The sequence below is a fragment of the Euprymna scolopes genome, chromosome 5 (assembly GCF_053919585.1).
Source record: "Euprymna scolopes isolate OS-2025 chromosome 5, ASM5391958v1, whole genome shotgun sequence".
Lineage (NCBI taxonomy): Eukaryota > Metazoa > Mollusca > Cephalopoda > Sepiida > Sepiolidae > Euprymna > Euprymna scolopes.
Genome location: NC_136486.1, coordinates 173,876,620 through 173,890,723, shown reverse-complemented (window position 1 = coordinate 173,890,723; position 14,104 = coordinate 173,876,620). Strand labels below are relative to the sequence as shown.

General features: G+C 34.1%; 1 protein-coding gene across 1 annotated transcript in view; it reads right to left on the bottom strand.

The window, feature by feature from the left end:
* The window catches only part of LOC145277040 (protocadherin Fat 4-like), a 1,076,063-nt gene that overhangs the window by 563,574 nt on the left and 498,385 nt on the right, over positions 1–14,104 (bottom strand). Inside the window, exon 19 of the mRNA XM_080128674.1 lies at positions 13,961–14,068. Coding sequence (XP_079984800.1) covers positions 13,961–14,068 — 108 coding nt within the window. The remainder of the gene's footprint in view (positions 1–13,960; positions 14,069–14,104) is intronic.

Genomic DNA, 14,104 nt, shown 5'->3' with positions numbered 1-14,104 from the left:
TAATTAAAAATCCATGAAACATTGAGAAAATGCTTACAATACTATTCAGCCACTCCAGTCAGAAAATAAAAGTATTTAAAGAAGTATTAGCGAAACTATGGCAGAAGATAGGAATATCTGTTGATTTCAGTGTGTCATGTTATTAATGAGGTTAAGAAAAACACCATATACCCATAACTTTTTATTGAAATAATTTTCAAACATTAAATGAACTAGGAAAAATGCGTAAAACACAATAACTACATAGCAATTTCTACGTTGACATAACTAGTAGGGGATATGCGATCCTTTTTTATGAATGACTTGTAAAAGACGTTGGTCCACAGAATTAGTCAAATTTGTGATTTCTTCAACAGTTATTCCTCGCGATACCTCTTGGAGAACATCCCACAACTCATCTTTGCTCTTAAATTGGCGTCCACTTGCATAGGGAGGTCGCTTCATAATACTCCAAGGATTCTCAATTGGGTTAAAATCTGGTAAGTTCACAGGCCACTCCATCTTCTGTAGCCCAGAGAACCCCAGTTGTTGCAAATAATCTTTGCTTTTGTTTGCTGCATGCGAGGGAGCATTAACCTTTGCTTCTTCAGCCATGGTTCAAAGTGCTCCTTCAGAAAAGCTATGTAAGCATTTGACGTCATTTTTAGGCCTACAGGGACTGTCCATGGGCCAACTAAAATACCTCCGATAATCCTAGCCCAAATCATGTTCCTGCCACCACCTTGTTGGCGCCTTAAACGCTGATGACGATGTCTCGCATCTAGGACCCATCCCTTGCTCAAGCCATCTGGGCCATCAAGAGTGACACGCACTTCATCCGCGAACAAAACTTTGGAAAAATCCGTTTTCATGATACCCTCTGCCCATTTCAATCGGTTTTGTATGTGATGTTGCTTTAATAGAGACTTTGTCACAGGCTTAACAGACTTTGCCACTTCTTTCAGAAGGCGATATCGAGTACTTTTTGAGACATTCTTTAATCCGGCTTTGTCAAAGACTTCTCGACTTGTCTGCCTAAGGTTTTTAACAACTTCACGTTTCATTTGGAGTAGAGAACGGCGTGAAACAACTCTAAATTTACCTTTATCAGCTCTCTTACGTAACCTTGTAGGGTTCTTAACAAAGTTCTTCAAAGTTTGATGGTACCTTCCTATCATTTTTAATATTTCGAGGGTAGTTTTACCTTTAGCAACCGGTTCTGTAATAGTACTCTTTTCAGAACTACTCAAACCACCTTTACAACCCATTTTATTGACGAAACAAACTGCCTTGTTAATAATTTGACAAATACCGTGGATTCAGCAATTACGATGGCAAGTTGTTTACATTGCGCCGAAAAGTACGAAAATTTCACAGTACGCGCAGTTCAGCATTCCCAACGTTTCCGAAGCTTTTGATACGAAACTACCGGTAAGTTTCTGAAACTGGTAAAAAATGCTACCTCGTTGATAATTTGACACGCAGTGTATATATATATATATATATATATATATATATATATATATATGTGTGTGTGTGTGTATGTGTGTGTGTGTGAGTGATTGTATATACATTTATTCATATATATGTATATCATTAAAACTACTCTTTGATTTATGGATAGATTTTCATATTATCCGTTATATTTTTGTAATTAGAATGGAGTAAATTCTATTTTCATTTTGGTGTGATTTTTCTATATTTATTTCTGTCTGCTATGCAATAAACAAAATCCGATAATTAACAAAAAGAATAATTATAATGAAATCATTGTATTCACACCGATCGCCGTGGAGACGAGCGAGGACTTCCTCAACAACAATAATCAATTAAGCTGCGCCATAACTGGATCATCGGAAATTGAGTTGGATCCATAAGCATTTCTTTCTCCCCACTATTTACGCAAACGCAATGATAATCACGCGGGGCATCCAACTTCATGTTCTGATGTCTTGAATATAGATTTTGTAAATTTTGTGTTTGAAAAAGATTTTTGTAAAGATTCTTAATTACAGTCATATTTTGTTCAATTTCCAATGACGTATCTATTGAACAGATACAATTTCATTCAATCCAATAAAATTCAGTTACTGTATTAGTTGCTCCCACGGTTTACAATCTATTTCAATCCCGACAGATCGATGGACAGCCAATCATAAACATTATCAAACTTAGAGGAATGTCCGGGAGGCGAATCTCTTCAAAAACGTTAATCGATGCAAAAAGATTTAATGGTGTTCAGTCGAAAATACAGACAATTCGGGAAGAAATTGCCACCGGCTGAAACTGGCGAGCTCGGAAATAGCACGAAAGGAGTCGAGTGGTTTACGGATTTTTTTTGTAAATAGCTGATCTGGCTATATATTTAATAAAAGGGTTCTAAAAGCTACGCTGCCAAAACCAAAACGTCTTTTCCCCACCATCAACGACTAAAAAAACCCAAAGAATGTAAAAATTAAACCTTTACCAGTTTATAAATACCATTTTTATTGACAAAATTAAGAGAACAAAGCGCTTTGGGAACAAATCAAATTAAATTAAATTCTAAAGGCGTACATTTAAATACTCTTTAAGACTCTATTTAAGCGAATTAATGCCGTAAGAATCTCTAAATTCGATTCGACTTAAAATCATTTTCAGGAAAAATGTTTGAATGCATGTGATTTCTTTCGAAAAATAAAGTTTGAATGCTTATTATTGTTTATTATTGTTTATTATTATTATTATCATCATCATCATCATAATAATAATAATAATAATAATAATAATAATGATGATGATGATGATAATGATGATGATGAAATAATAATATGACCTTCCTAGGTCACAAAATACGAGAATAAAACGATGCCACCAGTATCTTAAATATGAAAGGAAATGGTTGAAAAATGTCTGAGTTGAAAGGAAAACCAAAGAAGAACAGCACCAGCCAGACCTCGATTTAGGAAGTTTATAGTAACTCGAGTTCCAAACTAAGAGACGAAACAATATAAGCGAAAATAGTTCAAAATAAATGCAAAAAGGGCACGAGTGCGTTGGGAAAGTGATTCTCATGGAGCTATACAAGCGAATGTAGATACGACAGTAGTGGCAGAAACGGTAGAGACACTTTGAAAACGGAACTTTGAAAAAGCAACGTTAATCACATCTAAGTAAATTTTAATAGAAACAATACAAGCGATCCAAAGTCATCACTTCAATATTCAAAACTAAAGAAGAAAAGAAGATAAAAAAAAGAGAAACAAATGCTAACAAGAAAAAGAGAGAAACAGAAAAATGTGGAGGGTTAGAATTCTAAAAAAAATAAAAATAAAAAAGACGAAAAAAAATCCAAACTAATTTCGAAAAAATAAAATCCACCAGAGTAATTTCAAAATTTACTCCGTGCATAAAAAACTTTACGTCCCAGATAGATATAGAAATACCGGATTATTATAATGCGTAACTAGTGTAAAAGCAGGGAAAGGTATAAGCGTCGTTTCAAAAGTAAAGCCTCCTTTTTTTTAACTCAAAATCTCAAACGTTCCAAAACTGCAAAGACAGGAGTCGTATGATTAAAACAAACGATCATTTGATCTCCAACATTTCTTTTCTACATTATCACCAACATTCTCGAGACACTTTTGCCAACGATGAACGATGCATCAATCGTAATAATTCGGAGCACGCTTTGTCATTCACGTCTATGTCGCCACCCTGAAATCAAAAGAACTATCTCCTAACTGTACTGACATTAACTGCATCGGTAACGTAAACGTTCAACAGCGTCTGTAAATGTTGATCATTTCAATGTTTTCAACATGGAAGAATTCAATGAAGCATCTCTGCTTTTGATGATTCTCCATGACAAGAATTGATTTCTTAGAATCTTACACCATCAATATCTACAAAAGAGCGATAAGACTTTTAAGCCTTAAATGCATGAGTTCAGTCATCATAACAATGAAAGTTACAATCCTCTTTGATCTATTCGGGTGGAATAGAAAAAAGGTTATTGATTTCGGAACGTACCTCGTATGTGTGTATGTATATACATATATGTATGTATGGTTAATTGATTGATATAATTGAATGATTTTGTGCTACGAAACAGATACTGCCAGGAAGTGTAAATGTCAACTGAATTAAAGGATTAAATAGTAAGATGGTCAACATCAGGAAATTTGGAATATAGACTTTTGTCATATATTTATTATATGCTCTGTAATTATATTGAGCTTCTTAAATAAAGATTGATATGGATAAAAAGAAATATAAATGAATAAAAATATTTCCATATATATATATATATATATATATCTGGCTGAGATAACTTTATAAATATTAATTCTTTAATATTTACAATATACTTTAGTTTTACCATCTTGGATCATTTTGGTAAATTCAATTGTAATTTTTATTTTATTATAAGCTCCCGCTTGGTTGAGCTTTTTATTCTCTCCAGATATGTTTGAAAAGGAACACATTCCTCTGTCTGCCAAAAATATCCCTATTCCTACCCAACAAGAATATATCCACAAATGTTTTCTCGCTTTGAACACTTTCCTAAAATATATAAGGTGGAAGGCTTATCACTATGACTTAAGCATTAAAAATAAACTTAAAGCGCCTATTTCCTCTTAAGACCAACTTTACCCATAAATCTTAACAAATCAGCTCACTATCAACTCTCATAGAAAACAAAAGAAATCCGAAAGAATTGCTGCCAAATTTTACGGATTAAAAACCACTGCCCACCCCAAATACAACCCTTACCTCGAGGAGTTTGAGAATTCCATGTTAAATTTAGTAAAAAAATTAAATTTAAGAAACAAAAACACTATTATAATCCGGTTACTCGAAAAATAAATAATCTTGCTGAAAAAGTTAAAAAAGAATAAACATATATTCGTCCCTGCTGATAAGATAAAAAATTATTATAAACTTGACTATCCTACACATAAAAATCTTTTGTATAAAGAACTTAATAAATCTTATAAAATAGTCCCTCCTAAGGCTTTAGATTCCATTAATTCTGAAGCTAAACTTTTACTGACTTCTATGAATATTCATAACTTCACTGAAATAATTTCTCCGGGTACACCTAGATTCACCCTCAAGAATCATAAACCTAATTTCTATGACAACCCTTCCATCAGATTGATCTGCCCATCTAACTCTGACTTAGGAGAGTGAAGCAAAAATATCTTTGATAGAATCATCCCTTCTATTAAAGAAAAAGTAAGTTTCCCTCTTTGGCTGAATTCAGATTCTGTAATTAATTGGTTTGTCTCCCTTAAAAATAAATGCCTACTTAACTTCATAACCTTTGACATCCAAAATTATTATCAATCAATTTCTCCGATCCTTTTAAATAAGGTTCTCATCTTTGCTAAAAAAATTCTGACTTAACTAATTTAGAAATTTAATTAATTATCCTAGCGAGAAAGTCCTTTATACAATTTAACAATAAGCTTTGGACTAGAAAGGACACCACTGATAATTTTGACATTTTGATGGGAACTTCTGACTCTGCAGAAGTTACCGATTTAGTGGGACTCTTCTTACTGAAAGAACTTAAATACCACTTTAAACATATCCAAGGGGCCTTTATAGAGACGATGCCCTTTTTACTACAACAACCAGGCCAAGGGAGTACAACAAAACAATTAAAAAAATTACATAACTTCTTTAATAACTTTGGCCTTTCTATAATTATCGAACCAAACAAAAAACTTCAAATTTTCTAGATGTTACACTTAATCTTAACACCGAAACTCATAGCTCCTATCATAAACCTAATCTTACGCTTTTATACGTCCATAAATCTTCTAACCACCCCAACTCAATTATAAAATATATAGTACCATCTGCCTCTAGAAAAATTTCTACTCTCTCTGCTGATAAAAAACTTTTAATCAAAATGCTACTTTCTTCAATAATGCTTTATGGAACTCATGACACAAGGAAAAGATGAAATACAACAATTATGCTCATCCTGCAGGCTGCCTAAAATCTGTAATCACACACAATATGACTCGTAAGAAACCAGTTCAAATAACTAGATCTGCCGCTATCAATAACAATGAACCAGTCTACATATATAATCCAAACATAAATACTAATCGCAATACCTCTAACCCTTCCAGTCGCATTAGGAGAAAGAAAAATATTTGGTTTAATCCTCCATTTAGCCTAAATGTCAAAACTAATATACCTAAGGAATTCTTCAACATTGTACAAAACTCTTTCAAATACCCACACAGATATAGTTCTATTTTCAATAAAAATTCAATCAGGATTTCTTATTCTACAATGCCTAATTTATCACAAAGAATATTAACATCTAATAACAAAAAATTAAATCAGCCCAAAAAATCCCTTTCCCAATTAATCCCAAAACTAACTGTAATTGTAATAACAAACATCTTTGCCCACTCAATAATGATTGCATCCATAAAGATGTTATATATTCTTGCACAATTACTGAGCTCCCACGCAATCCTCCCATAACAGACACTAATATTTCGTCTTCAAGTTATTCTCCTTTCCATCCTCCATCTGATATAGTTACTAATCCAATGCACTACCCGAGCATCCCCTCCATCTACAATCATGCAACTAGCAATAATAATAATAATAATAATAATAATAATGATATTTCTCCTAACAGCCATTCTAACACTAACAACACTTATTATCCCCTCCGAAATAGTCCTCATACAATCATTGTCCCACCATTTGTTGAACACTATGAACAAAATTCAAACCATTCAGCTAATACAAATCAGCAAATTAATATTAATACCAGACATCGAGCTTTTAATAAAGTACATACATATATCGGCGCTACTGCAACATTAATTAACAATTCTAATAATAAACAAGGAACTTCTATAACCACTTTAATTAAAAAAAATTAACTTTAATAATACCCCCTTCTCAATCAAATGGACCATCATAAAAAAAGTTAAGTCTTATACTCCAGGTCACATCCAGTCATGTCACCTCTGCACAACAAAAGCTATAACTATAATTACTTCCCCTCAAAGTAACAATATAATTCTAAAAATGAACTGATCTCTTTCTGTAAACATAAGTCCAAATTTAATTATGGCCATTTTTAAATTACATAGTTATTATTTTACCTTTTAGATAGATATATAATTTTTTCTTTAATGTTATCGTTTTTTCTACATACTTTCTTAATACTTTATAATTTAATAATCCTTTATTTTATTTCTTCTTTGTTTGACCGGTTTTTTATCTGCAATTTCTGTTTTCGTCTTTAAATATTCCTATCTATCTAATATATCAATCTACCCACAATCTTGTATGTATATTTACTTATATTTTACTATATGCATTTACTTACTTTCTTACTTTTTCCTGAATTTTCAGATATCAGCGATCCTCCGCCTTGAATAATTTTTATTTTTTTATTTTATATTTTATTTTTATTTTATATTTATTGTTTATTTATTATTTATTTTCTATTTATTTATTTATTAAATTATTTATTTATTTATTTTCTATTTAGTGTCTTTTAACAACTATTGTTGACATTTTCTTAAGTAATAACCTGTACATTTCACTTGACCTATATTATTTTGCCCTATAAAATTTTTTCGCGCCTTTTAACATTTCCTGTCTGGGTCATTTTGACATTTGTTTTTCTATTTTATATTTAATTCTATCACCATTTAATTTTTTCCCTTTTTATTCCCTGATCTTTCTTATTTATATCTATGTCTCGGCAGCAGTGATAAAAGCATATCTCATTTTTCTTTGATTAATATTATTGAAAATTTTCCCCTTTTCCCTTGTACATATTTGTGAATTATTCCATGTATTTCGGCCTTTGGATTATATTGGACCATCTTCCAATTACGGGATTTCCTTGGGTCTTACTTGTGCAAATGGAAATTCAATTAACTTTCTTGAAGTTATATTTTTGGATTTTACCGTCATTGGATTATTTATCTTTCACCAGACTATCCAGTCAGGTGTAATCACCTTTTTCTTCACCATATTCCCTCTGTTGCAATATTTTGGAGCTATAAACGATGCTGCTAAGAACTGATGAATCAAATTAATTCACGTTCTGCTACCAACAAATCAGAAACCAGAATTGCTTCATAAATATTAAACCTTTTCTGGAACAATTTCACATGTTCTTTTCCCGGGTTTCGACACGGTAAGAATATTTTGTTCTGTGGAACTTTCTAGTACAAACAAGTCACCTCTCAGGACTGTTTCTGAAACTCAAAATGGCTTACACTTCTAGACCCTCTGCTTCACTTTTTTGTTATCAAGTAAGAACTTGTTGTTTCATCAAATACTTTTGTATTCAAAATACGATCCCGCATTTTGCTAATTCCTACCCTCTGATGAGAAGGAAAGTATTTCTTCGAAACTCCGCTTATTAAGGACTATCCGCTTATCAAGTGTTTCCTTTTCAGATGGAATATGTTTTTAATTCTTTTTCAAAGTATTTTTAACATGTTTTATTAACTGTTTGCTCCTACACACACACACACACACACACACACACACACACACACACACACACACACACACATATATATATATATATTTTTGTTTTTTACAAAGGCATCACCACATTATCAAGGCCCAGAGGCCACTCAAGGATAAGGGTTAAAGAGTGTACAGTAGAAATTGGACAATATAGTAATCATTAGTAATGAAAATTTGGTAAATTTGATAACTTATATGGAACGGCTCATCAAGAACTTATTTACTTTAGACTTGAACACAACCATATTGTAGTCAGCCGGAAAGCAGGAAAACGGAAGACAATTCCACAGGCGTGCAGTTCTAAGAAAGAAGCTTTGTTCATGGAATCTACGTTTAGGTTTAGGCACAGATAAAGAGTGGAGGGAATTATTGATAGTGTTTACAGCTAGACGAGTGTTTCTTGTGAAAGTTTGGCGAGGGGGGACCATAGATTTAAGCTCAGTCGAACACTTTCCATGAAAATAACGATACATCAGAGACAAACTCGCAACATCTCTTCTGTGAGATAGAGGTGGCAAGGAGGAGAAAAGGACATCTCCTACGAGGCTACGAAGTCTATTTTGAACTCTATCAAGGCAGGACAAGTCCTTTCTAGCAGCTCCTGCCCAGATGTGGCAACAGTATTCCATCCTTGGACGTACCTGGCTCTTATATAGATAGAGAATAGCATCAGCAGTGAGATATTTACCGGATCGATAGAAAGATCCCACCATTTTCCCAGCGGCCTTGGCAACAGATTTGATGTACGTGTTCCATTTAAGATCAGGAGTAATGGTCAAGCCCAGAAGCTTGTCAAAACTTGAGGCCTCCAGAAGACGAGAGCCATTCATTTCAATTGATGCCAAATGTGGATTAGAATGTTGATGATGTAAGGAGAGAAGCTTGGTTTTAGATGCATTAAAAGTAACCAGCCACTCCTTTCCCCATTGTACTACGTGCTCAAGATCAGAGGAGAGAGAATTGGAGAGAACTTGGTCGTTTATTGTCTTAGATGTGCTACCATAAATGGTAGTGTCGTCAGCATAAATGTCTACAAATGATGTAAGGATGTGATTTGGAAGATCATTAATGTAGATCAGGAAAAGAGTTGGGCCCAGGATGGACCCCTGAGGGACACCGGCATTAATACTGTGAGCTTCTGATTTTTGCCCCTCAACTACTACTCTTATGAACCTATCAGAAAGAAATGATTTAATAATTGAGAAGACTTTTCCAGCTATACCATAGCTCGCGATCTTATGAAGTAAACCTTTATGCCATACCCTATCAAAGGCTTTAGATATGTCAAGAGCAATTGCCCTAGAAAGATTGCCACCGTCGAGAGATTTGCTAATCCTATGTGATATAACTGTAAGCACATCTGCTGTAGATCTAGCAGAACGGAAACCATATTGAGTGTCACTAAGAAGGTTATTTTTGTTGAGATGGTTGATTACTTCAGTATTTAACACAGATTCTAGCAACTTACTCATGACGCACAGGAGACTTATTGGCCTGTACTGAGAGGGGGATGAGCGAACACCTGAATTCTTAAATACAGGGCATACTGATGAGATTTTCCAGGGAGATGGGAAACTATTCTCCTTAAGACAACGTTTAAACAGTTTTGTAAGTATGGGCGCTAGTTCAGGTGTAAGTTTTTTTAGTACTATAATTGGAATACCGTCAGGGCCAGTTGCTTTACTGGAATCAAGGTTTTTGATAAGCTTGGCAACATCACGTACAGATACACGTATATCACATAGCGTGTTTTCTGATACAGGAGGAAATATTGGGGGTTGGCTGCCTTGGTCGCAAAGGGTAGAATTAGCTGCAAAGTTCTTGACAAAGAGTTTAGCTTTGTCTGATGCTGACGAGATTACCTCAGGTCCATTGATAATAGTTGGGATGGAGCACACGCTTCTGTTCAGGATTCTGTTTGCTATTTGCCAAAACTGGTGGGAACCAAGCCGCTGCTCAGCTACTTTGGACTTAACAGATTGAGCATACAACTCTCTTGCGTTCCTTATTACTTTCTTACAATGGTTGCTGGCAGTCCTGAAAACGGCTTTAGTTTCCATACATCTATTACGTTTGAAGCAGTGGAAAAAGTGATTTCTGTGCGCAATGGCAGCGGCACATTCTGGAGAGGACCATGGCTGACTGTTAGGTTTTTGCTGAAACTTTTTCGAGGGTATGAAATGGTCAATACCTACAATTAACCATTCCGCCAGGTCTAATACTATAGAGGACACATCCTTTTTAAACATGGATTGCAGAGGTAGATCAGATATAAATGTACGGAAGCTATCCCAGTCAGCCTTAGTGTATCGATATACTGTACGATGGAGAGGTACGTCTGGGGACTTATTACATTTCATTTTTATCTTAATTGATACAACAGAGTGGTCGGAAGATCCAAGAGGCGACAGAACAGAAACTGAACATAGTTCAGGGCAAGTTGTGAGAAAAAGGTCTAGTAGGCTCGCATACTGGCCGTCATTGTCGGGCACACGGGTGGGTTCCTGAACAATCTGAGTGAGGTCATAGGCAATGGAGAAATCATGACAGAACCTCCCCTCATCATCGGTCTTGTTTGAGTGGGTCAACCATTCGACGTTGTGAACATTGAAGTCTCCACATACGTGAATGTTAGCTGAAGGATAAGCAGATAGGACTTGGTCAATTTTCTCAGATATGCTTTGAAAGATAGTAACTCCGCTGTTGTGGGGGCGATAGAGAGTAAATATAAATGCAGTAGTGTGAGCTAAAGCAACCCGGAAGCACATATAGGGTAAGTTAGGATCTTCCCTGGAGATGTCCCTCCCACATGGAAAGCTATCTTTAATATAGGCACATATTCCATGCCCATGGCGATCTAGGGGGTCAGATTTAGAAGTTAAGTTAGAGTATCCTGTAATTGCAAACTCTTCTAGGGAAATAGCCTGTCCAATGCCAGTTTCACTTAAAAGTAAAAGGTCTGGTTTAGCCTCCTGTAATTGGGTTTCAACCTCAGGAAGGACGCGCGCGAAAACAAGCATGACGACCAGTGTAAACAATACGCAATTTTGCGCCCGCGCAAGCATTGAATGCACGTGCGTGCAAAAACACACATGGTGACCAATGAAACAATACGGAATACATTCTATAATAAAAATCTTTGCCTCAGATTAAATGAAAAATCCTTTATATAAGAGGGATGTAATCCGTTGAAAAATAATTGAAAGAAAAAACGAAAATAAAAAATACAAGGAGAGAGTACGCATTGGACAGGTCCACCCTATTTTTCATGTGTCTTACTAGCCTTAAAAATATTAGGAAATAATAATTAACTGATTAAGTAATATTTAACGGTAAATTTTTTTAAAAGCAAATTGAAAAAAAAAAAATGAAAAGTCCTCCACTTACACATGCTTTGAAATGTTTTTACGTATTTTTAAAATGTTTGGAATTTATGACCTACCCCCTCCGCCAGCAAACTTGTTGTCTCTCGTTTAACGCTATGTGGTTAGTAAGTGGGTGCTTATTGTATGTTAAATTTATATAGTAAAATGATCCCCAACTGTAAATGATTAATTTTCATTTTTAAAAGGAATTTTTCCTTCTATATTATCTTTAAATGCCGTTGAAACGCATTAACCAAAAGTAAATTTTCATTTCTTTTAGGAGGTAAACTATGCTGGGTTCGATCGTTAAAAAAAGCAAATATTTTTTTATATAAATACTTTTTTATATAAACACTTAGGGACGCGAAACACGTACAGTTTTTTTTATCAAGTTTTAATCACGCACAACTTGGGTAAAAAATATTTTCAAATATATAAATTAATCAAGTTGTTTTTTTAGATTAGAAAAACATATTTGTTTTATTTTTTAGTTAGAAAATAATTTGAACTTGCAATGAAAATACAATCGAAATAACCATTTTAAAATTTGGACGCTAAAGCTGTAAACGTTTTTATTATCTTCGGTTTAAAAATACATGTTATAATGTGTTGATAGTTAAGTATTTTAATTTTATTAGCACGGTTTCAACGACTGGGCAAGCTGATATGATTCATTTTTACGTTTTCGAACTGTCAATTACAGAATATATATATATATATATATATATATATATATATATATAAACTTTAAATCGTAAACATGTTTGTTTTGAATAAAATAAAATACGCATCAAGTGCGCTTGAAACCAAATGACAACGTAATATTAGGAAAATAAAAAAATGTTTTACTTGTTTGAAATTTATCACAAATATATTTCAGGGGTATACTCCATCTTCAGTGTGTTGCTTTGTTTCTATTTTTTCCTTTTCTTCTTCCTTGCCATGCTGTAAATTTGGGGAAAAAGTCTGTATATAGCCGCGGATTGTATCTGGCGGCTGTATTTTGAAATGTTTGAACTGTGCGTAGGTAACGCGAGAATAATGTCAATAACGTTATATCTCATTCTTGACGTTATTCTCGCGTTACCCACGCACAGTTCAAACATTTCAAAATACAACCGCCAGATACAACGCGCGGCTCTATACAGGTTTCTTTCTCCAAATGTACAACATGGCAAGAAAGAAGAAAAGGAAAAAAAGAAACAAAACAACACACTGAAGATGGAGTATACCTTTGAAATATCATTACAATTCAAATCATCAAGTTTTGTATCAATTATGGTTCGCGCTCGAATTTACGTTGATGCTTAAGCTTGATAGATTGAAAACATTATGCAAAATTCAATGTTTGTGATTTTGAGAATTCCCAAAACGTCATGAACCTGGTTCCTTTGTGCTTGAGATTTGGAAGATTATATCAGCATCATTTTCGTATTATCATATCAGCATCATTTTCGTATTCGGACTTATGTTATTTACTTAAGTGTTATCTCCATCCAAAGTGTTCCGTCGATGCAACCGCCGACTTTGTTCAAATTTATCTTGTTGAACTTGAAAATCATTCTGTCGAACTCGGGAATCTGCACGGATTTTCGAAAGGAACCATTTATTTAATCCACATTGTAGCATTCTCTCGTCGTGCCTGTCATGACTGAATAGAACTCCTAAGTAATTCGCAGTTATTTTTTGAGCGTCGCTCGCACTGATGATTGAATCTTCAACCTCCAGAAGAGTGTAACTTTTACAATTGGATTTTACCAAATAGTCTATCTACTGCATCAAGGGTCCACGCGAGCAAGCAGATTCCCGAGTGCAACAGAAAGATTCCCACGTTCGATAAGATACACTTGTTGTGAACATAACACTCTTGATGAGAACAATGACTCCTAATAATCCGAATAATCAAGTCTCATCTAAACAAATTAGCACTGTGGTATTCAGTTCATCTGAAATACGTGTTTTATGATATAAAAACAAAATCATTAATTTTGCCTTCGTCGTTCCAAGAATATCATTGCAGTATTAAGTCATTTAAAATTTTAAACATCGAATGAAAGCCAGAGAAAATAATGGTTTAGCAAAGCAGCGAAGATACTCACTTGACTGGGTGGTTGTCCGGCATCAACAGCTTTCACTTGAAGAATGATATTATCATTTTGTTCTTTATCCATCAAATTGCTTATGCGACTAACGTAGATATCACCGTTCTGAAAATGCAAATCGGAAATAAAATAAAATAATAT